This window comes from Sander lucioperca, chromosome 2 (assembly GCF_008315115.2).
Source record: "Sander lucioperca isolate FBNREF2018 chromosome 2, SLUC_FBN_1.2, whole genome shotgun sequence".
Lineage (NCBI taxonomy): Eukaryota > Metazoa > Chordata > Actinopteri > Perciformes > Percidae > Sander > Sander lucioperca.
The window spans coordinates 39668560-39693147 of NC_050174.1; the positions used below are offsets into that span (position 1 = coordinate 39668560).

At 40.7% G+C, this 24588-nt stretch overlaps 2 protein-coding genes across 3 annotated transcripts in view; both read right to left on the reverse strand.

Annotated features, from left to right (window-relative positions):
* rasgef1ba (RasGEF domain family, member 1Ba) overlaps positions 1–24588 on the reverse strand; it is a 134311-nt gene that overhangs the window by 35763 nt on the left and 73960 nt on the right. The window lies entirely within an intron of this gene.
* LOC116053948 lies at positions 5812–10316 on the reverse strand. The gene is made up of 3 exons (XM_031305176.2): positions 10182–10316; positions 7961–8599; positions 5812–7366 (listed from the first exon to the last, which is right to left on the reverse strand). Exons 1-3 carry the CDS (start codon positions 10228–10230, stop codon positions 6861–6863), a joined length of 1194 nt encoding a protein of 397 aa, XP_031161036.1. The 5' UTR covers positions 10231–10316; the 3' UTR covers positions 5812–6860.

The window sequence follows — 24588 nt, forward strand, 5'->3', positions numbered from 1 at the left end:
ATTGAACTATTTTAGACGCTATGGACGTTGTTTACTTCATTAATGTGTTTACTGTGGATGGATGTGGACGAATGGACTGAGGATGGGAGTAGGATTCGGTATTCGGTTTCTGATTCGGCAGAATCTTAACCAGTGGATTCGGTATTCGGCCGAACCCCAAAAATCTGGATTCGGTGCATCCCTAGCTAAATCAGTAATTTCATAGGCCGATAATCTCTGAGCTAGCTACTGAACAACAACGTCAGCTAAGGTTTTTTGACACTATTAACACTATGATGGAACTAAACCTGACACTTTATAAGTCACAGTAATAACGACCAATTTGACACAATGTTCTAACATTCAGCAATTTTAATGGCGGGAGTCTGGCACAACCACCTCCGATTGGCCAAAACTACGTTTCTGTTAACCATTTCCTTGACTGGGTTACAGGCTTGAGCCCCACTAAAAAGGATCTAAAATCACCAATGGTCGAAATAATTCCAAGCGAGTGAGTGATGTTGATCAAGTTCCGATCCTTTTTCAAAAAAACAGAAGAAAACAAACATCTGAGGGTGAAGAAGAAGGTTGTTTTCCACAAAGACAGCAACAAAAATGTCTAACTGGAGAGACAATGAGATTCTGGAACTTCTGTCGGTAAGGGCAGACGCCGAAATCGTCAGACATATTCAAGGAACGGCAAGAGACTCGGTTGTTTATGATGAAATTACGAGCCAGCTACAGACCTGATTCCTTGGACATTATCCGGCGTTCATATGAGAAAATTGCTTAGGATTCATCTTGCCCCCTTCCCCCTTTACCCAGCCTTTCTCCCATTCTCATCTCCATCCCTCCCCCCACTCTCTCTTTCTGTTTTGTATGTCTACACGCCTCATTCTAAGTTCAAGTCATGTAAATTGAAGCTTTGTGACCACCGAAAGAAACAAATTCTAAATGTATAGATCATATCAGTGAAAAAGCTGTTGCATAAAATGAAACCGGACAGCTGAGTCTCTTACTTTGTCCCCAATACAACAAAACGACCCGCTTAGTTCTTCAAACCAACAGTGATGTTCATTGTTTGTCCAAATAATTCAAGGTGACAACTGTTTAGAAGCGGCGAGACATAAAAAGGAAGCTGCCTTTCGTAGGGTAATCAAAAACATTGGTTCACATATGAAAGACCAGAATGGGACTGAATCATTGGAAATAAACATGCAATGCACAATCATATTTAAAATGTATTAAATCCTTTGATGCAGTGTTCTCTGGAAAACCCTAATCTCAGAAATGTCACCGTGTCCTATCTGCTGAGTTAAGAGGGCCACTGTGTGATTATTAGTTCAGGCGATTTGATTTATTTAGCTTTCATTTATCCAGGCAGGTCAATTAAGAATGAATTCTCATCTACAATGGCAACCTGAAAAGAAGAAAAATTGGAGACAAAAAAACCTAGAAATAGCTCTGTTACTCTTTTAACGCAAAAATATGTGTAACACAAAAGCTTATTTTCACTGAACAACAGAAAATAAAACAAGGCTACAGAATGTTTCCCTCTTCTTTAAACCAAACTTCATTGTAGTTCAGTTAACCTGAACAGTAAAGAAATGTGATTTATAAAAAGACTACATACTAGATGTTTGTTTAGCCGTAAAATTGTTTGTGCATGGTTGACTTCCTCCTCATTTCCGAAGCGGAGTAATAAGGCACGGTAAAATAACAGCAAACCATCCCAAATCTCGTTAACATCCAGAGGCATTACGTAATCTGGTATTACTGCAGATTTACATATATGCACTAATCCAGCTTTTCTCTCGCTTAAATGACTGCCCAGAGGTTGACCACAAACACAATATATGCCGGCAGACACCACAAACAATGGTCAGGCCTGAACCAGAAATGTTGGGCATTCAACTAAATGTATGATAGAGATGATCAAGAAACAGTATAATTGTGTGTATTTGGAAAGGGTTAACAAGGCCCTTGAACCAAATATCGTTAAAAACAAAAATAATTTCCCCCTGGGATTATTAAAGTATTTCTGATGCTGATTCAGTTTAGGTCATGGTCTTTTTTTATTTACTACAACGACCGACATCCTCTGAATGTGACAGAGGAGCAGGTTTTAAGACTGAACAAACTGATCAGGAAGGCTGGCTCCGTTATTGGCTGCAAACAGGAGACATTTGAAGCTGTGGTGGAGAGGAGGTCACTGAACAAACTGTTATCTATCATGGATAACCCCGACCACCCTCTCCACCACACACTGGTCCAACAGAGGAGCACCTTCTCTAAGAGGCTCCGACAGCTTCGATGTCGCACGGACCGCTACAGGAAATCATTCCTACCACAGGCAATAAAACTTTTTAACACTTCATCTCTGAGTGTTAGATAAGACTCATATACATCACAACTGCACTGAATGCACCTTGCACAACCTTGCACAATCATTACTAGTGAAACAGTTGTACATTTTTTCTATACAGTTAGTTTCTACAGTTTATCTATATCTATTGAAACAGTTGTACATTTTATTTCCAAATTGTATATATTTTAAATATTGCTAGTGTATTATTCTATTATTTCATGTATATTGTTTCCTATTATTTAATGTTTACTCTGTATGTGTGCTGTATGTCTGAAATTATGCTGCTGCAACGTTATTTCCCATTTTTTTGGGATCAATAAAAAAAATCTATCTATCTATCTATCTATAATTCCCAAATTACTAGCATGAAAAGCAACCATATTAAGAAGAGCAGTAGCAAGAAAAGACAGACCTTATTCTTTATTTTTCTTATTGTCAATGTCAACTAATCCCATGAAAAGACCCTAAACCAGCACTATGTTAGACCGTATCTCAATACTTTCTGATTTCCCTACTCTGTCTGTTGCTCTCAGCCCAAAGCACACGTGTTCATACTTAATACGGAAGATATAAATCTTTAAAAGAAACACCTCAGAAATATTTATTTTTAAAAAAGGCTCAGTGATTTCTTAAAACTGCTTGGCACTGAAATTTTTAACATACAATACTCAAATGAGGAAATGCAGCATTTTGTTGGGGACTATTTTCAGCAGTGGATTAATCCACATCTGGTGCTCTAGTGAGCATTTGAAGTAGCGGGACAGTGTATGTGGGATTGAGTCAACGTAACCTAGATCTGTACCTACAGTATGTAGCTTGTTGTGTTTTTAATATTTTTGGGACAACAATGGATCTATATGGCACAGATGAATAAGATGTAGCAGGCTTTAAATACACAGGTAATACTAGTTAAATACATTCATTGTTGGTTTTGGTCTTTTCATGGGATGTGTTGACAATAAGAAAGCCATACCCTTTAAGTATTCAAACATTTCCGTATAACAGAATACCAGCCTGACCAGTGTTGATTACGATCTGGTGTCAGCATTTCAAAAGCTAAAGGAAGTGGGGCATTTCCAATCCAACTCGATTACGCTCTGCATCTTCAGGGCAGCCTGTGCTGAATGGCAGAGTAAAAGATTACCAGTTTGTCTATTCAGGTAACAATCGGCATGGGGCAGCTACAGCCTAGAGGCTTAATAAATAGGATTCCTGTGAGTGTGAGTGTAAATCGATGCGTTGCAGGAAGAAAAAACTCCCATCACAGAAAAGGGCACTATGGGTTAGTTAGAGCTTTACCAGACCAGTCACGGTACTGTAAAAATGTGCATTATTTCCACAGCTTCATTAACATGCTGTGTGACTGAAGACATCAGATGTTTACTCTTGGGAGAAAGAGCCTGACTGGAGTGTCAGAACTGTGCTAAAGGTCTCTTGTGCAAGCGTGACATCCAGACTGATGTGCTGGATTTGAAATCTTCCTGCAGGGAAATAAATAAACCCTGACTTTATGTTTGTGCTACATTCCCCATATAGCTTCAACCAAGCAGTGAAGATAGGCATCAGGAATTTACAGTAACATGTTTCCAATTTGTGCCACCCCTGAAGCAGCCAGGTCACAGTTCAGTGTCTTGCTCATGGACACTTGGACAAACATCCTGAATAATGACACACACTTCTTTTCCGTTGAGGGAACTAAACTTGTGACTTTCTGGTTAAAAGGGCAGATTTTCTAGTGATGGCAAAGCAATAAATAATTCTTATAGTCAGGATAGTTATGTTTTACTACTATGTTTTACATTAACGTCAGAACTGTGACATATCAACTCTCCGTGCTAAGGTTATATTTCACGTGTCAGTATGCCTTCTTTATGTTACAGGAATACATTTCTCATGTAAATCTAATGTACTGACATTATTTTACAAATCTAATGTATTTACATACATTGACAGATTTAGGTTTAGCTTGACAATTGTGCAGTTTTGAGCTTAAATTTTAATATCAGGTTTAGTGTAAAACTTTTCGAAAGGTTTTCAGAATCAGAGCATGAAATCAGTTAAATCCCCTAAATTTAGACTGATTCTACTGTACAGACTACAGCTGTTGGTGGTACATTTTAGCCTGCAAGGACAGTCAACTGTAATAAATGATCAAAGGTTATACTAAAAGCAAAAAGCCACAATGATACCTGCCAAATTTATAACTACGACGTAATTTTTGTCTTATTGGAATTGTCCCGCATACGGTTTACTTGTACTATTGCTCAGTTGCAGGATACAGATGGAATTTGTGGCTGAGATAGCATAGCATTGCAGCGAAAAAGGGGTGAAAATTAGCATTGATTTCCATCACTGCAAATACCTGTGACTACTGCAGAGTCACTTGTCCCAGGAATGAATGCTGATTGTAACCTTTCCCAGGAAAGACAAAAGCCAGATGTTAGTGGGCGTTAGTGTTAGTCCAGTGGAATAGGGAAGTGATGAAGTCGTCACATGCGTTGTTGAGACTTTAGCAACGTGTCAATATTGCCAACCATCAGTAGAGATTAAGACTTTTCCCATTAATGCCAAAAGGCTTTCCTGTTGACAAACAGATTCTAGTGGAAAACAGAAACTGGTTCAAAATCTGTTTATTTTAATTTATATAAAAGTGCATGAAATGTTCCATTACATTTGATGCAATCAACGGACACCTTAAACCCTCTCACATGCAGTGGACATAAAGTCTACACACCCCCGTTAAAATGCCAGGTTTTTGTGATGTAAAAAAAATTTAAATCTCTGAGGGGGGAAGAAAAAGAAAAAAAAAAAAACGTACAATAACCTGGATGCATAGGTGGCACACCCTTAAACTAATACTTTGTTGAAGCACCTTTTGATTTTATTACAGCGCTCAGTCTTTTTGGGTAGGAGTCTATTAGCATGACACATCTTGACGTGGCAATATTTGCCCACTCTTCTTTGCAAAAGCACTCCAAATCTGTCAGATTGCGATGACATCTCCTGTGCACAGTCCTCTTCAGATCACGCCACAGATGTTCAATTGGATTCAGGTCTGGGCTCTGGCTGGGCCATTCCAAAACGTTGTTCAGGTGAAGCCATGCTTTTGTGGATTTGGATGTGTGCTTTGGGTTGTTGTCGTGCTGAAAGGTGAGCTTCCTCTTCAGCTTTCTAACGGAAGCCTGAAGGTTTTGTGCCAAAATTGCCTGGTATTTGGAACGGTTCATAATTCCCTCCACCCTGACTAACAGCCCCAAAGCATGATGATGCCACCACCATGCTTGACTGTGGGTATGGTGTTCTTCGGGTGATGTGCAGTGTTGTTTTAGCGGCAAACATACCTTTTGGAATTATGGCCAAAAAGTTCAACCTTGGTTTTATCAGACCATAACACATTTTCCTACATGCTTTTAGGAGACTTGATGTTTGTTTTTGCGAACTTCAGCCGGGCTTGGGTGTTTTTCTTTGTAAGAAAAGGCTTCCGTCTTGCCACCCTACCCCATAGCCCACTCATATGAAGAATACAGGAGATTGTTGTCACATGTAGCACACAACCAGTACTTGCCAGAAATTCCTGCAGCTGCTTTAATGTTGCTGTAGGCCTCTTGGAAGCCTCCCTGACCAGTTTTCTTCTCATCAATTTTGGAGGGACATCCAGTTCTTGGTAGCGCCATATTTTCGCAACTTGATGATGACTGTCTTCACTGTGTTCCATGGTATATCTAATGCTTTGGAAATTCTTTTGTACCCTTCTCCTGACTGATATCTTTCAACAATGAGATCCCTCTGATGCTCTGGAAGCTCCCTGCAGACCATGGCATTTGCTCTGAGATGCAACTAAAAAAAATGTCAGGAAAATCCTACTAGAACAGCTGAACTTTATTTGTGATTAATCAGAGTCACTTTAAATTGTGGCAGGTGTGTAATGACTTCTATTTAACATGAGTTTGAATGTGATTGGATAATTCTGAACACAGCCACATCCCCAGTTATAAGAGGGTGTGCACACCTAAACCACCAGGTTATTGTAAGATTTTTATTTTCCCCCCTTGAAGATTTCAGTTTGCTTTTCAATTGAATTGTTCACATTATAGGTCACATTAAAAGTGGAAAAAGTTCTGACATGATTTATCTTTGTCTCATTCTTTTACATCACAAAAACCTGGCATTTTAACAGGGGTTTGTGGACTTTTTATGTCCACTGTATGTTATGACAGAAAACAGAGAAGAACAAATTCTCCTTCACACTTCAACTATAGTTTCATCTTCTAAGCTTTCTGAGCACAACTCGTTGTCAGTCAACAATGATCTTTTTATACTCACAGACTCTTGGATTTTGAGGGTTTTTCCCTGAATTTGGTTCAATTGAAATTTCCCTCCATATGACTCAGGGTTAAGGCCTAAACTAAGCCGTCCTGAACGTGTCTGTTTGCATTATCAGTTCCGTTATTTGGTTCCACCTGAGGTTGAATACCATTCCACTGTAAAAAGAGATCCTTGGTGTGAGTGCATCCTAATTTCCGCCTTTGTTCATGGTATGATTGGGACCAGTTGGTGCCTCCGCTACAGTCTGGCTGCCTCCACATTTACAACCGTGTTCTCTGGCTAGACTGGTGAGGAGCTCCAGGACTCTGATCTCATGCTCCATGCGAGCTTTCTCCCTCCTCTCATCCCTCTCAGCCATCTCTCTCTGCCGGCGCTCCTCCCTCTGCAGCCACTGGGCCAGGAGGTCCTGATGCCAGCGAGCCTGCTCCTGCCGCTGGCTCTCCAGCTGCACCAGCAGGCCCCGCGTCTCAGACACCAGCCGCTGGAAGCACTCCGTCAGGTGCTTGAGGGCGGGTTCCAGGCAGGAGGACTCGGTGTGATGGTGGCCAGAGGTGGGGAGGGTGTTGGAGCTTGGATCTGGGGGTGCAGGGAGAGGAGAGGCAGTGGATTGGGTAGGAGGGGGAGGGGGAAGAGCCGGTGGAGGTGGTGCTACATGTGGAGAAGGAGTGCTCAAGATGTTTTCCACTGGAGTACCTATGACACAGGATATGAAACAGTACAGGTATGATTGTTACTGATGACAGAAATATCTTTGGAGCAGAAATGATGGGTCAATTAATGGACTAGTTGAACACTAGAAAATTAATCTGCAAATATTCTGATAGTTAAAATGCCAAAAATTCTCTGGTTCCATCTACTAAAATTTGAGTATTTGCTGCTTTTCTTAATCATATGTGACTGAATATCTTAAGGATCTAGACCAGAGAGGGGGGTCCTCAGAGTCACTGCAGGGGGGGTGCCAAATTATTGTTAAAATACTTTTTTTGAACATTTTTCCCCCAAACAGTTAAAACATATCTGAAAATATACATTGAATCCAACATAATATTAGCAAAGATAAATCAGCCTATTGTTTGACATTAAAACATGATATATGAATATGTAAATAGTAGGTTAGTATTGTAGGGCACCATAAAAAGGTGTTTATAAAGGCTTTAGACCACACAAATATATGTAGTACGGGGTCCCTGCTCGTCTCTCTTTCAGGTTTGGGGTTCTTGGCCTAAAAAACGTGATATGCACAGAAAAAACAGCTGCACTTCTAAAATGACATTTGCTCCTACATACCACTCATTTCACGATGGATGGATGATTCCAGATAAACTTCATGGTGTCGCTGTGGGAATCCTGTATCGCTGAACTCAAACTCATCTGTTGAATCTTCTCTGTCCTCCAACTTGACTTCAGAGTCGAGCTGCCAAGACTGAAGGCCTCCTCTCTCCTCTAAAGAGCTCAAATGTTGTCTTCCTGTCCTCCCCAAAGAACCAAAATTGTGTCCACTAATCTCTGTATTAGAATTTAAATCTGGCTTGATACTTCCTGTCCTGTCAAGGGATTCAAGGTGACGCTCTGCCGTCCGTTCTGGAGAAACAAAATAGGGCCCTCCTTCCCCTCCCGCTGACCTCCGACCCAACACAGCATCCATCTCGGCAAAATATTTAAAAGTGCAAGGCTGCGAGCTGTCGATGCTCCTCTGTAGCCTGGCTCTCCCATAGTTAGCCTTCAGAGTTTTGACCCGAAGACGGCACTGGTGTGGACTCCGAGAGAAACCCATTTCACTCATGCGGGCTGAGAGGTGTTTGAAGACATGGCGGTTGCGAAGGTTTTCTGCCAAACTCTTCTGGATGCGCTCGTCACTCCAGGCGCACAACAGCACCTGAGTTTCCTCCACTGTCCAGTTAATCGAGCGCTCAGCTTCTCGTTTCCCTGAACATACAGAAACACAGCTGAATACAGTGAATAACTTCACATATGATGTTAGTGGTATGGAGTACATACTGACTCCAAACCACAAATTGAATCCAATTTATTCCAATTAGGATCAAACTGTGGTCCATTTAGCAAAATGGAGAAAAAAGTAATCAGTGTTTTGTTGTTACTTTTTCGCTGGTAGAAAACTACACTCAGTTTTGCACCAAACCAAACAGCCCTGCAATAAATGCTACCTTCAAGACGGTTATTTCCATGTTTAGTTTTTGTTAAAGAGAGGTGTTGATTCAACTGTATGGCAATTTTGTAGGCTGCAGTTTGTGGTGCTGTTGAACTATATTGTGATATACTGAGAGGGGTCACTTTCTAAATAATTAATGCATCCTCACTGATATGAAAGGGGTGAAAAGTATTAGAAACACCTTCCAGTGTGATGCCATACTAAAACGGCATTGGTTTTAGCTGATAAACTGAGTGGACATCACAGTCTGAAATGTACAAAAGGTTGACTCCACAGCAGAGTACCAACTATACATACAACCAGCAGGCAATATTCTCTACATCGTTAACTAGGCTATGTGATCTTAAATTGAGTGAAATAACCAGAAAATGTAACTATGACTCAATCATTTTATTTATTTTTTAAAGTTGTACTTGCACAGGCGTCACTTTTTAAACATTAAGCTGGCATTACTGCTGTTTTTTTTCTTCATGGTACTGCTTTTATTAATTTGTTATATTTTAAGTTCATCGAGAGAAGCTATGCAAAATGTTATTGTACCTGAGTTTAATGACAATAATTGTTATTTTGCTTGGCTTTACTCTGGAACCTTCTCATTGACACTTTACGTTCCCCATACTGCACATTAGCGTCTTACTAGTAAGAAATGAAAAAACATTCAAATAAGGTGAAAATAATCTGCAAAATCAGTTTAGGTAAAGACTGGTCGACGTACTTGGCAGCTTAGTTTTAACGGTAGAGTGGTAGTTTTTTATCTTTAGTATCCTTATCATGACACCTAAATATGCATTTAAATAAAGGCTAAGTAACTAAGATATTTAATTGCTATCATAACACAGTGTGCATGGCATGTATTGCAGAAGTAAAGCTCTAAGCGTATCTACAAATGTATCAACTGGCTTCAATAACATGACATAGTCACGGACTGTGCTATAAACCCGGTTATGTTAGACATTTAAATCCATGTCCATCTTTAGCAAAGATCATATCCTCACATTACTTATGCTTGCTAATTAGCCAGATAGCAAGCTGTTAGCCGACATAGCTACTAGGTGAAAAGTTGAGTTAGCCAGCACGCTAATTCAGATACATGCAGAATAATAATAGCCTTATAACACAGACGGCGAGCAGGACAACTAGCAACGAATGGTTCAACAGCTTAATAACGGAGTAAATCTAAACTAGAAAGCTAGTTCTGCTCTCTGTAACAAACACAGCTAAGGTTAGTGGCTAGCAGTTACCTAGCTAACATAGCTACATGAGTGTTTGTCGAATTTTGACTCTCTGCTGGCTGTTAAACAACAAACAACACATGTCGGTTGCTTAAACAATTCTTACTTTTGGTCGTTGAAACGGAGCTGGTCGAGTTGATCATCGGTGGATTCATTTTCACGGGCTACAGAAAATGTAAACAATCCACACACACACAGACACTCCTCTCTTCCGGGTGACGTAGTGTTCAGCGCGTAACGTCGATTGACGTGTTGCAGAGTTGTGATTGATTCAGAAAATAAAAAAAAATGTATGGCGACAATTATGACAAATAACACAAATCACGAAATTATTAATGTTATATTAGTGCATAATATCAATTATTATGCACTAATTGATTGTGTGTCTCTATATCTGCATATACAAACTCCAATTAATGCTGTAAGCAATATCTCCCCCATAATACTCATTTACATATTGTACTGCAAATGTATTACATATTCTTAAATTATATATGGCCCTAATCTGCAATGTTCCCATTTGTCCTATATTCTATCTGTACAAATCCTATAGTTATGCATATTTCCTCTGGGATCAATAAAGTTTTATGTCATTGTATCTAAGGAGGATATGAGTTTAACATCACATATTCATTCTTTTTTAACATGCAGTACATTCATATGGTACAGTGTGTTGTACAATATTTATTTAGACAAGTGCACCATTGGTGTTTGTCGATATAATGTGCAACAATTGATAAAGCTGTGGTAGTTTTTTCTGTGGTAAGTATGTGATACATTTCACAAACAGCTTATGGTCAGAGTTGATACATAATGAACATAATACATATAGTAGCCTATCTCTTACATGTAGTATCCCTAGAGTCATGATGGAAGATGGTGCAAAAGGAAAATTATAGTCATATCTTTGGATATTAAAGAAATGTAAATGTAAATCTGTTTCTATTTGGGCAGTTTAGGTTAATGTACATAGGAGGAATTTTTCAAAAGCATTAGGAGTCAAAATCAAAATCAAAAATTGCCATTATTCAATTTACAATGAGTAAAGAAGGCATAAGTTACTGTGTTAGGAGTTAGAAAACAGAAATGACAGCAGCAGGGGACTGAGTTATGGGAGTGGGTGTTAAGGTATATGTCATATATGGTATACTACCAATCTGTTCACACAGACAATAGCAATGCATGAATAAATGCAGCCATCTCATTCATTTCAAAGAGACAGCAGTTGGCACAATTGGGTCCCAACACGGAGGCCTCAGGCAAAGAAACTAATACAGTATTGTTAAGCTAAACACTTTAACCTGGACCAACCTTTGGCACAACACAGTCGCATGTTATGCGTCAGGCAACACAATGCATAGGACATTCCAATACATGCAAGTACACATTCCTTTGTAATGTAAACAGTGTAAGTCTACGGTTGACCTTACAATCATAGTATAAAGTGGTGTGCAGTGTATTGGCCCCTTTAGTATTTTTTACACTGCTATTTGTGATCTCCACATGACTCTACCTGACCTGCTCTTTTTTGGTTTTCCATTAGCAAAAGTTGTGGATGGTACCTGATACTTTTTATGGTACCACTTTGGTCAAGGTTCCAGGCGAGCTGAGTCGATATTAAAAGGTGGAAGTGAAGGTGGACTGAAATTTTTTTTAAATGGCAGCCTGCTAAACTTCACGTACGAGCATTCAACAAGTGTCCCGTTGAAGATGATGTCACAGCAGTTCATGTGGCGGCGCTATGGTTATCAGTTAAGAATCCCGCCTACACTGAGGGGGCGCTTAACACAGTGGAACATGATAAGAGAAACGTACTGGTATCAAAAAAGTAAGTTGAGTTGAGCAGAGCCACACCATACTGTGGAAACACGGCATAAATGCCCGTTAAGAACCTGTTAAGACCTTGCTTCTTGCATGCATGTGCCATAGTGCCGTCGCATAAAACTGCAGTGACATCATCAACGCATCATTTTTAAATTTGTTTAACAAATGCTATGTTCCCTGAAGTAGAACCTTATTGAGAGAACTACACACCGAGACAGCTATATGATTGCAAATCCCTGACAACCACAGAACATGAATTAAGCACTCATATTCCAAATCTAACCTCAGTGTATTTTGGGCACAGCTACACTTGTATTTAAAGCTGTCCACATGCGATCCAGATGCATTTTAACTGCTAAGTGTGAACACGTCCCAAGAGGCCGCAAATTCATCTCAACTTTAAATAATAAGAGGGAACCATTTAGAGGAAATAGCTCCTAAAGAGGCAGTGAGGTGCTAATGGGTCGTCTTGTGCATTCTCTGGATGTCTGCTGAGAGCATTAAGATATCTGGTTTACCTCCTCAGTCTTTCATGCACAAACACAGCAATTAGTGGGGGGTGTCCTAAAGTGCTGCTAATGCAGATTCAGTCTGCTTTCCTGCAGTGGCATTTGCATTTTGAGCTTTCAGCCTTTGTTCTGTTATAGAGTGACTTTAACTGCAATCTTAAAAGAGAATGTTGGTGTCGTTTACACTTACAGCCCATTTTCTTATGTCTACATCTTCTTCTCTTTCATACCACCTACCAGGGTTGGGCTAGGGTTGGGCGATCAGGGTTCAACCCAATTCAAACCAAGCCAGTCTACATGGTCATGACAATTCAGAATTATTATTTTTTTTTAATCGTTTTTTGACTATTTTGTAAAGTTAGGCTTTGCTGTTGGCTTCACAACTTTAAAAAAAAAAGAGAGAGATTCGCGCTCCCCAGCAGCCGCACTGAACTGCAGTGTGCAGACGGGTGTCTCGTGCCAGAGAGAAGGAGTAAGAGCGGCGGTGCAGAGAGAATTAAACACATCTTATTTTCATACGTTTACATTCTAACACTGGGTTTTACAGGCAGTTTTGCCTGTAAAACTCCCTGTCCTACTCACTGTCAGTGGACTGTTGGGAAATTAATTAATCCGCACCGCTCTGCTGTTGTTGAAGCTGCCTGTAAAAAACCTAGTTTTATACAATCTATGGTGAAAACTCAGTGTAAAGGCCCTGACACACCAACCCGACAGCCGACCGAGTTGGTCAAAAAAGTGCCTCAGAACACACCAAAGCGACGCCGACTTGAGCGTACGTTCTGTGCGTGCGTGAGACGTAATACGTCTCCATAACAGCAGGTGGCACTAATCTGTATTGTCACCCAAAAAATGAAAACCGGCAGCTGTTTGGACAAACGCGTCACGTGGTTCTGGCTGCTCCCGGATTTTACAACCGAGCATAATGGCGGCTCATTCAGAATACGATCTCATATTTTACGAAGACAGTTCACCGAAACGTGTTTCTGAAAACATTTTAAGAGAGAAATAGGCCATGCAGTTGCTGAATCTGTCTTCATTTCAGATCGACAAAGGTCAGTTTAAAAGATTTTCGTCAGATTTTGAGAGCCGTTCGTCACGCTAACATAAGTGCACTGATTCGCTAGTCAAGGGCTAGAACTTCACCAATCAGATTGGTCATTGAGTCCGACTGCCCGCCCTCCGACTCAGCAAGTCAGCTCGGCTAAAATGAAGGCCGACAGACGACGGCACGGAACACACTGAACAGACTCGAGTCACTGACCTCGCCAAACTGTCCGACGGCCGATTATCGGGTTGGTGTGTCAGGGCCCTAAAGCACAGTGAGACAAAATTTATTTTGTTGATTTTTCAAAGTGTGCGGCAAACAGAAGCGATGACCTGTGACAACTGCCCTACTGTCATTTCAAACCAATCACATCATTTGTCCCACCCCCGTTGTTAGCGACCGAGGTCGTGCGCAATTCACATTGGAATTGACCCTAGTCATATCCTGATCAAACCCGCCTAGCAACCTGGGTCATAAAGCCGAGTAGATCGAGGAGGGTTACCCCATTCAAACACACAGTCGACCTGGGTATAACCCTGATTGAGCCATTGGTGTGAAAGGGGTATCATTTGCATCTTGCATTGCCAGACCTATCTCTACAGCGCCGTGTCAGCTTTGTTGCAGTGCATGACATATGTAATAGTTAGTCGTAAAGAACGCATTTTTGAGAATTCTCTTATTTGCTGTCTTACCAAGATTTTTTTTGCTGAATTAGATAAAATCCAATTTCATCTCTGTGTGCTTAACACATTGATATCTATAGTGTTTAGTCAGCGGTAAACTGCTGGCCTTGCTTTCTCGAAGGTGGTGTCCAGCAAATAAATTGTTGTTTTAACAATTAAATGTGTTTTTAACACAGAAAATCATATGTGTGCTTAAATGAGCAATAACTTTGTTGTTAACTTTGTCTGTCCTGTCTCTCCGCACCTTTGTAACTCTGAATAAAACCAAGCAGAGTTTGGAAGTTGGTGGAGGACACAATATAGATGAACAAGTTATTGTATGGTGACATATTTTGAAAGATTATCTCCAAATGGAGACTTTTTTTTTTAGATGACAGGTGAACTCAACTCAGCACCAGAAACTCTGAATGATCTCACAATGAGGAAATAAGAGTTGAAAAGAAAAGGTAATGGGGAATTCTAAGCGTACTGTACTGTATGTCAGCACATGTTGAGGAGGAAGATATAGGGAAATACAAAAGCACATGAAAAAGTCATCTTGTTATACTGTAAGATGGGCTCTCAGAAACTTTCAACCACAGGAACAAAGTTTTAGTTGTGGTTCTAGTTCCTGCACCCAGAAAGCCCGTGCTGGGATGGGACTTTCCAATGACCCAGGAACTATCGGGGTGGAGTGTTTGTCACTGGTATTGGTATTTGGCCTTGGGAAAGGAAATACTTTCAATGTTGTTGACATTTAAATCACCATTGTGCAACCAGCTTTCCAACTGTTTTACTAAAACAGCGAGATAAAAAGAATGGGCAAGTGGGACTTCCTGTTTCTAATTAAGTACTTGACTTCCCTGAAGTTCCTTACATCTTGGGACTATTTTTGGCAAAAAATGTCAGTCTGGCAAATGTGATTTTCAAACTATAAATCTCTGGACAAGTACTGATTGACAACCCTTACAATATGTTGGGGACATTTTGTACGACCTGTCTGAAAAAGTCAGATTTCGAGGTTTTAATCTTGGAAACAGTTATAAGACGTAGAACTGCAGGCTGAGATAAAGGGTTGTTCTTTACAGCACAACACACAGCACTGACTGCTTGGAAGCACACACACAAACGTACAAATGATGAGTTCGCCACAGCATAGGTAATTACAGAGGAAGAGGGGAGCCGAGACAGTCGACTGGACATTCATCTCATTACTCACGGGCTGTTCCCTGCTGGCCTACTGAGGAACATCACACTCTCCTCTTTCACACAGCTTCCAGGCTCTCGCTCTCTCTCTCTCTCTCTCTCTCTCTCTCTCTCTCTCTCTCTCTCTCTCTCACACACACACACACACACACACACACACACACACACACACACACACACTGGCAAATCCTTTCCAAAATACTCATAACACACCTGGACAGTCAGGGTCAAGAGATTGATGCATCTTTCCTTATTACATCACTACCAACCGGAGCTGGCTAATTAATATTCATGAATAATCTTTAGAGACAGTGGGCACTGTATGACTGGAAATGACATCCAGGATTTTTGCATATTTCTACAACTTAGACCATTAGCGGACCTCTTAGCAACCTACAAAATGTGAGCAGGAAGGATAAAGGCAGTATTCCTGGTGGACACATACATTTTGCAGGAAAATGATGTTCAAACGTGATCTTTCTGGTATGGGAGAAGCTGTAATTATTAGTCTTTGTTCTCTTGGACTTCAGGGGATGGATCATTTAGAAAAGAGTCTGTACACCCGAAAGAAAGAGCCATGCTTTTAATATATGACCGCAATAAATAAATAAATGCAGAGCCTGCACTGTCTCCTCCTCTTTCCCGTCCTCAAAGGCGTGAGTCAGGCTGTAGATCTTCTTTCAGTGTGATTTGTAGTGCAGAAAACCAGGTCAGTGAGCACACAGCGAGGTAAGGTGGGGTGCAGGCGGCTCACACGCTGGAGAACGGTTACGTCAGTTGAGGCTGCAGGAGAACTGAGGTATCCCACTGTGGAAGCTCAGGATCTCTGCCTGCATGCTGCTCTTTGGCGTGGCTCCATTTTCCCCTCTTTTATGTCTCCTGACAACCAGCAGCAGTAGCCATGTTGTTTAGATCAGTGGCTCGCAAACTTTCACACCAGACACAAACAAAGACTCAACATGGGAGCAGTGCAGCAATTCGTGGAATCTGTGCTTTTTTCAGCTTGTGGACCCCTGAGAACCAGAGTGATGTCAACAGCCTGCAACTGGAGCCCAAGTTGCAAGCACTCCTGCTGACTGACAAGTCAGTCTTTTTTTTAACTTAAGTATTAGCAAAATTATAATTTCCACATTCCACAAGTCAAAGCATCAAAGCATCCCTGAGCTAATGAAAAAAAACATGCTTCATGCACAGCTTTGGAAGTTCAGTCACTTTGACTTTTGATGCTGGAAAACAGAACCATGGCCTATATTTTCTTCTTTGTATTGTTGCAGTGATGTGACTAGCCAATCACTGCCTAAAAAGAAATTATATGTTGCGTTTGACATAAAGTGAAACTGAGTTGTTGAGTGCAATTTGTAGTGCCTTTGAGATGCAAATGTCTGCTCATATAAGATAAGATAAATATGTAAACATGCATATGTTTACATATGATAAGCTTACTCAAACTGGCCATAGAGGAACATGGTTCATCTTCTCACCAGCATATGTTGCAGCAAGACCTCACCAATCAAGCATTTCTTTAAATGCAGTGCTATTGTCAGACTGAATGCCCACTTTTATTAATCTTGCAACCCACATATCCCTCATTATCAATTATCATGGTCCTTCTAGTGAGCAATTAGAAGGCCTATTTCCAACCCTGCAGAGACAAAACAAGTTAAGACTTAGTTGAGTTTGTGTTGATGGCTATGTATGTGTATCATTTGCAGATAATTTCGACAGAAGCCAGGGAATATCATGTCTTTTGGTGGTAATCATAAGCTCATCATCGCCTGTTGATATTACAGCAACCCATGCAGAAAATGTTCCCCTATAGCTGTGATTTGCAGCTGCAAAGCACATGCCTCTGCACCAGGGTGGGATGCTGAACCACAGAGTTTCAAAACACACATGGAGGAACCACGGCAGGTCATTTATCAGCCATAAAAGTTGGCTTCAGAGCTGTTGTGATGTGGAGTTGCGAGCCTCTCTGTTTTTCAAAGCTTTAATCCAGTCTCTCAAATGAATTACAGAACTCTTGGTCCCATGCCTGGATGCCCTCTAATTTGCTTGCATTTTTATAGTAGCCACCAATTTGCAGAGGCCACTTTGACCAACAGCGAACTTATGGCCAAGCATCTGTGCTTCAAAACACTTCCTACGAGCACCAGATGCCTATATGAGAAAAACACTATGTCCACTGTAATCTATTCAACAACACAGAGCAATCTGAGATGAAGTGCAGGAGAAAGATCATCTGGGGAGGTGTGTGGTAAAGGTCTGGCTTTGGGAGAAACTCGATGTGAACACAGATTTCTTCAGAACTACACTGGAAAGATTGAGTTCAACCACACAGGTCGCATGCATCAGTGAACCTTTCTGTTTATTAGCATGTGAAGCTAAAATCATCTTCAGTCACACACCACACTTCCTATACGTCTTATTTGAGTCACAGTCATCGGCAAATCTGTGTAACTCTACGGGCATTTCCACCTTGAGTTCCTTCTTCCTTTGTTTGCATGGGCAGTAGCTTCAAACAGGAACTGGCGAACTAAAAGTGGAACAAAGACTTAAAAGATTCCAAAAATTCCTCCACATATTTGTGCTCGTGGATAAAAGGTCACATTCCACAAAGTCCTACCAAAAATGGTAGGACGTTCTTATGTAAGGGAAAGCTGTGATCCTTTACATAAATGGTGAATATCGGTCAGTGCTCTCTGTCCACTGTCCGTCCATGAGCCTGAGAGTGAGAGCTCGCCGGTTACAACACAGGGTCGGTCACCGTGACACTGTCATGTAGACGAGGCCGACTAAGGGATTAAAACACGTAAACAGCTGAATGAATGATTCCCTTGTCATGCCTCCACACTGTCGACCTGCCGTGATGGTCTGCAGCTGAGAAAGCACATCCACTGTGGTTAATGATGTTTGAAGTGTCCTGAATCAAGAACACAGTGGACTGCATTTCACAGTGGACCCTCAGTCATTGTAAGACTAAGCTTGTAGAAATAGACTGTCTTAGATATCTATGCCAATATCTAGATCGAAAAAAGCATCCAGATATTCAGGTTAAATACTGTGCTAAATTAAATTGAACAAAGCAGTGATGGACAGCACTGTACTAAGTGTATTTGCTCAAGTACTCTACTTAAGTACAAGTTTCTATTTAATGCCACTTTATACCTCTACTCCACTTACAGATGAATATTTTCTATACAAAACCTACTGTATGACCAACTTATAAAATCTGATGCCTTGTTATACATTAAACTACCCAAAATCATATAACTAGTTAAATTAGCTCCACCAGCTACAGCATTATAATGCTTACATGAATGGAAAAGTTACACCATTAACATAAAACATATAATATTATAACACTCTGAAAGTACATTTAGCTAATCATACTTCTGAAAAAAAATCTAGTGCCTTGTAGTGTATCTTCATATTAGGGTATTTCCACAAATGCAAAACATCAGGATATTTACTATTTTTTCAACATCTAGGTCATATGTAACCGTGATAGCATTTAAATGACTGGAACTGCTTCACATTGAAATACAGTCAGGGTTATCTGTTAACCGTAGCATCGGTAGTTCAAAACTCCTTCTGTCCATACGTCAAAATGTTCTTAAGCAAGACACTGAACCCCAACATGGTTGTGTTTATACAACAGTATGTGTCTGCATACATGGATGAGTTTGTCAGAGTTAACAGTTCCTGTGGACATCGACCATTAACTAAATTTCTGTAACTTCACGGACCATTGTGGCCAAGCTGATGCAGAAAGTATCATTTGGGCGCAAGTTGCTTTGGATAAAAGCACATGCAACAGTTAGAGCATTTCAATGACTATATTACAATATGTAGGTAGGCACTGTCTCGCACTGAAGTCAGGGTTACCTGTTAATCGTAGCATACAATTCAAATTCTTAATGTCTAGAAAACTTTGATCACTTTTGGCCCAGTTTTAACAGCGAGACACCTTTTGACCTGCAAATCACACAATGAGTGCTTATAGACAAATCAATCCAGATCTTCTATTATGGGAACCTCAAACTCCTTGAATTCGGTGCTCCAGACCCCACCACCATCGAACCTCCTCCGCTTGGATAACAGGGATTGCGAGGAATGCGTCCCACCTAAGTTACCGAGGCGACCCCCTTTTGGTGGCTGAGGAATGCCTGGCGTTTCACTGCTTGGACTGTTTTCACAGTGCGCACAAGCGTCCGCATTTCTTCTGGTAAACTGATCCCGACCACACAAGAGGAGCCCCTCTCCTCCCCACCTCCCTGTACAGCCACCTCTCCCACATCCACCACCCCCCCGCAACTACCGTCAATCAACACCTAATACTCCAAGCACAGCTGATCGAAACCACTTGGAAGGACTGCTGGTTCCAATTGAACCAAGAATGTGCATATACAACAGTAAAAAGTGGGCCATTTCCATGGCTGTGAGAGTGGTATTCCTATGGCTTTGAACATATAAGAAGCAGACAGTTGTGCAGTTCAAAGACCAAGAAAAGAAAGTTAGCTGAAGGCATGAAGTAGTAACATGAAGCATTAAATCAAGCCAGAGCGATCCTTCGAAAACCCAGCCATCATTAACAAGCTGAATGATAAAAATAACACATGATATGACACACACATGAGTCTGTTTGGTAGTTTAGGCCTTGATGAAAAGTCGATTGCAGCTCGAAACACATTTTTTAGTCTCATTTGAAAATAATAGTATAAAAAAAATCTCATGTTTCATAAAAAATAATTTGTTCCTTTAGACTGTTTGTAAAGTGAATACAACTACAAGGTTCACAGAGAGAATGCTGATATACTGAGATACTTTAACGACTCTGTTATGTCAGAGGCTGAATGTCTCTTCATACACTGACAGTGTTTTCTGCAGTGTTGACTGGAGCAGAGAGAGACAGGTTGCAATAATAGCTGCTTCAGATTGTGTGTGGGTATTTAAGTTTACAGCCCCTCAGTAGAGAATCCTGCAAGTATGTCTTTATATACACCTCAAATGAGACTCACATTTTAACCCTCAAAATATTATCACTTACAATATTTTATTTTTTGCCTCTTATGCCAGTGTTTTGTGTTTGTATGGTTAATGAGACCTATGGGAGCAAACCATTTTCACTCTAGTAGTCTGCAGAGAGACGTAGAAATTGAGTGATTAAATAAACGAGGGACAATCTGTGAACCAAATCTGTTTCCAAGCTCGCCTGTCTGCGTTTCTCCAGCTGTCCTTACCCCCCGTCTGGACTCACAAAGTGCCCAGACTGTCCCTCTAAACTGTCATAAACAATGTCTATCCCACCCAGACACACTCGTTTGTACAGATCAGCCTCAGATTGTGCTCGTGGACGAGGACTGACACTTGTATGTCAGGCGTATTTGCTGCTGGTATTTGCAGCACCTGAGTTTGAATGCCATTGTTCTTACCTGGCTGGACAAACTGCACTTAGTGAAGCCTAAACATTCTTTAACTAAAGAGTAAACAATTTTAGTTATTCTCCAAACCTGCTTAGAGTGCATTCTCTGTTCAAGAGTGTTGGGGGGAATCATGTCACAACAGGGTCACAAAGCTAAAATGTAACCCAGATTAAAAGGATCAGGAAGAAGTGGGAAATAGACAGTTTGGGCTGTAAACTCTGTGAAAATTAGTGTTTATTAATTTAGTTATTTAGTGTTTTCTTTAATTGGCTCCCTGTTAATTGATATTTTGGCAATAACTACATATCCTGGGGTCTAGCAAATAAGTTTGTTTTCAACCAATATTAATCATATAGATTTGTTTGCAGTGTTCTTCCGCCATTTCTGCAATATCCGCAGCTGACAACTAAAATATGTTAAAGTTGTTGATCAATTCGTCACCATGAGGAAAAGATTGTAGTCCTGGTTCGATAATGACATTTAAAAAATGTTAGTATTGGCTAGTAGAGATGGTAAGTCAAGCCAAGACAACAGCACTGAGGTTGCAACTTTTCTCTTTGTTGTTGCTACTAAATGTGAATCTCTGCTTCAGAATAACTGTAAAAAATGAAGTTAGTTCAGTAGCAGACAGGGTTGCATCACTGCCAGACACACCATTGGGTCCGTGTTTAGAAACTATTGCTCAAACCTATACAACTTCATTTTGAATTCTAGTGAAGACCCCAAAGGTTCCAAAGATACAACAAATGTCCGGATGAGTTTTTGGGGAAATGTGCACATGAGGTGAGCCTTTTGACCTTTTCACATGTGGTCCATTTGCAAGGGAAGAAACATTTGTAGTGCCCTGTAGTAAAACCCCTCCTGCATCTCCTTGTCTGGAAAGTAATAGAAAAACATTCAGCCCGGCTCCTGATTGCTCTGTGAATAATAAATTATTGCCAGACTCATTTATCCACCTGCCGTCAGCAGTGTTCGAGGAGGCAGGTGCAGTGGCATTAAGAGCAGCGGTGGAGACCTAGCAGTGTCGCCAAACAATAATATCATTAAACTGCATAAAAACACAGAGGAGCTCGGCTGGAGGGCCGGGGGTCACTGGTCTGGGAACGCTTGTAATTAGCCTGAGCAGCTGGGAGGCTGAGGGGTGTGTGTGTGTGTGTGTGTGTGTGTGTTCTCTCCCTTTTTGTCATTTTAACTCATTTGAGTTCAATTTAATTCACTGACGGCTTTATTGGTTAGACACAATGATACAACACAATGTCGGAGCAGAGGGCGTCGAATGAATTATTCACCAAAGAATATAATAAGACATTATTCATCTTTTGTTATTTCAAATATAATTCATCTTTTTGATGCCTATTCAAATGCGAAAATGAAGATTTAAACAAGAAATAGCATTTGTGATTATCAGCCAATTTGTTTCAAGCATTTTTAGTTGGATCAAAGAACCTTTGCAACCACAACTACAGAAAATAAGCCAAAGTGGATTCAAACATTACAGTTTTTATGTTGTTGTACATTTTATTTTCGTAGTTTTTTTTTCTAGCACAGCATATCTGAAGGTTCTTACTTTAAGCTAAATGTTTTAACATACTGTAGGAGTCCACATGCTGAAACAAATAAATCTATCACATAGGCCATTAAATGTCTCAGTGTGTTGGCCTGAATTCTCTTTCCAATACGATTCTATTGAAATAAAATGTAAAGATGTTGAACAATACCACCAAAAGAACAGCTTTTCAGCAACGTCAGTCGTGAAATATCAGCTTCTATCTAATCTAGGCAACAGTTCAAATATTTTGCACTGACGAGATTGCTGACTTCAGAGAACATTTGACTCCCTCTCTGTCTTTGTCTGACTGTGTCTGTTTATCTCTGTGTTTATAACATATGTGTGCATAATGGGGGAAGTGACTTGAGGAAACCAAGGAAACAATGAGCCACCGCCAAGACAAACCGCCCCACCCAACTCGACCCCACCTCCCTCTTTTCCTTCACTTCCCCATTGCCCTCCTCCCTGCACAAGGACAGCAGGGTAAGAGAGGAGGTCCCACCCTGGATCAATACGAAAACCGTCACAGTATATTTACATGCACAAAAGAATTGAGAGATCCAAGAACTTGTTTATATACACTGCAATAACATGACTAATGTGAAATCTGTGTTCAAATGATCAGTCTGATTTCTTAGAGGAGATATTGCTTGTTTATAAAAAAATTCTGATGTTTAAAAAAAACACATTTAAAACCTGTCAGGCAGGTCTTTTGCTTTTTGGTGTTTTAAAAGAAATCTAAAAAAAAAAAAAACAGCATGGAAAGAAAAAAGAAAAAGATTTTTTTTTTTTACCTCAAGTGGAGAAAAAGCTCAGAAAAGCTAATTACAAGCATTACGAGCAACCTAGTATATATCCACGACGTTTCACTTCTGGGATTGCTCCGTTGCCGCCAGAAATTCCGCCGTCAGTTACCTTCCGCTTTCTTTGTGTTGCCGTTCTAAACTCCGGTGGATTTATGAGGACTATGGTGAACTGCTCCTCAGATCTTTGCAGGGTAAATCCAGACAGCTAGCTAGACTATCTGTCCAATCTGAGTTTTCTGTTGCACGACTAAAACAACCTTTGAACGTACACACGTTCCACCAAAACAAGTTCCTTCCCGAGGCTATTTTGCTGCGGCATCATGGCTCTGTCCGGCGCTTAGCGCCACCCATGATGATTGTGATTGGTTTAAAGAAATGCCAATAAACCAGAGCACGTTTTTCCCCCATCCCGGAATGCTGTGTGGACTAGCCAGACCCTCCTTTGCAGCGCTGTGGAGGAAGGTCTGGCAAAGCGAGACTACAAGCAACCCAAGTTTGCTAGCCGGGCCAAATGTGGCAGAATTTCTGTTTTAGAGGAACAAACAGTTAAGTGGGAGAGGAGGTGATCCAGTTGGAAGAGGGTGACAGGAGTTATTCCTTAAATGTGTTTCTGGTAAATGACAGATGATGGGAGTGCTTCTGTTCCATTACCCAGACCTTCTGTCAGTATTGGCTGAAGGTCAGGTATTACAAAAATGGCTTTTCCAATTTTCTTGTTAAATGAATCTGAAGTCGTCCAGTTTATCAGAGAGTTTTTGAAGGCTGCATTTTTCTGTGAGATGGAACGAATGGCACGAAGGCTCAATCATGAAGCTGACCCTGCGCCTTGACCTCTGAGTGAAAAGACACATTTTACACAGTGGATCAATCAATCTAACAATATTTGTATTTATGAACCGATTTTTAAAGTATAACTTTGACTTAATAAAATATCACAGAAATTCAAACAGCATGTACCATGAATATTTGAAGAAGAACAATCTCTCAACTATGAATACAGTATTTATATAACTTTGGTGAATGCTGTGGGCGGCAACTGATGTGCATCAAACGAAGCAATGCTATATGATACCCTGTCACCCAGAAATTATGTTTACGAGATGAAAACCTGTCTGTAAAAAAAGAAGAAAAAATGCTCTACGTCGTGTGTACTGTATCAACCAGACTGATTAATGACATGATGTAAACTGCAAAACATGTCAGAGCTATCAGAGGCCTCCCAGTGGAGCCTCCCTTGTCTTTGAATCATCAATTTGGTGACGCACAGAAGGAAACAGTGGGTAAACAGTGGGATTCTCAGCATGGTCATGTCTCCATTCTGTGTGTGTGTGTGTGTGTGTGTGTGTGTGTGTGTGTGTGTGTGTGTGTGTGGCCTAGCAGGCAAGTATCGGCATCACAACTAATGAGTCTCAGGCCCAGCGGGTTGCAATTCCAACACATCCTCCCAAACAAACACAAACTTGTGTGCATGAATTCTCTCTCTCTCTCT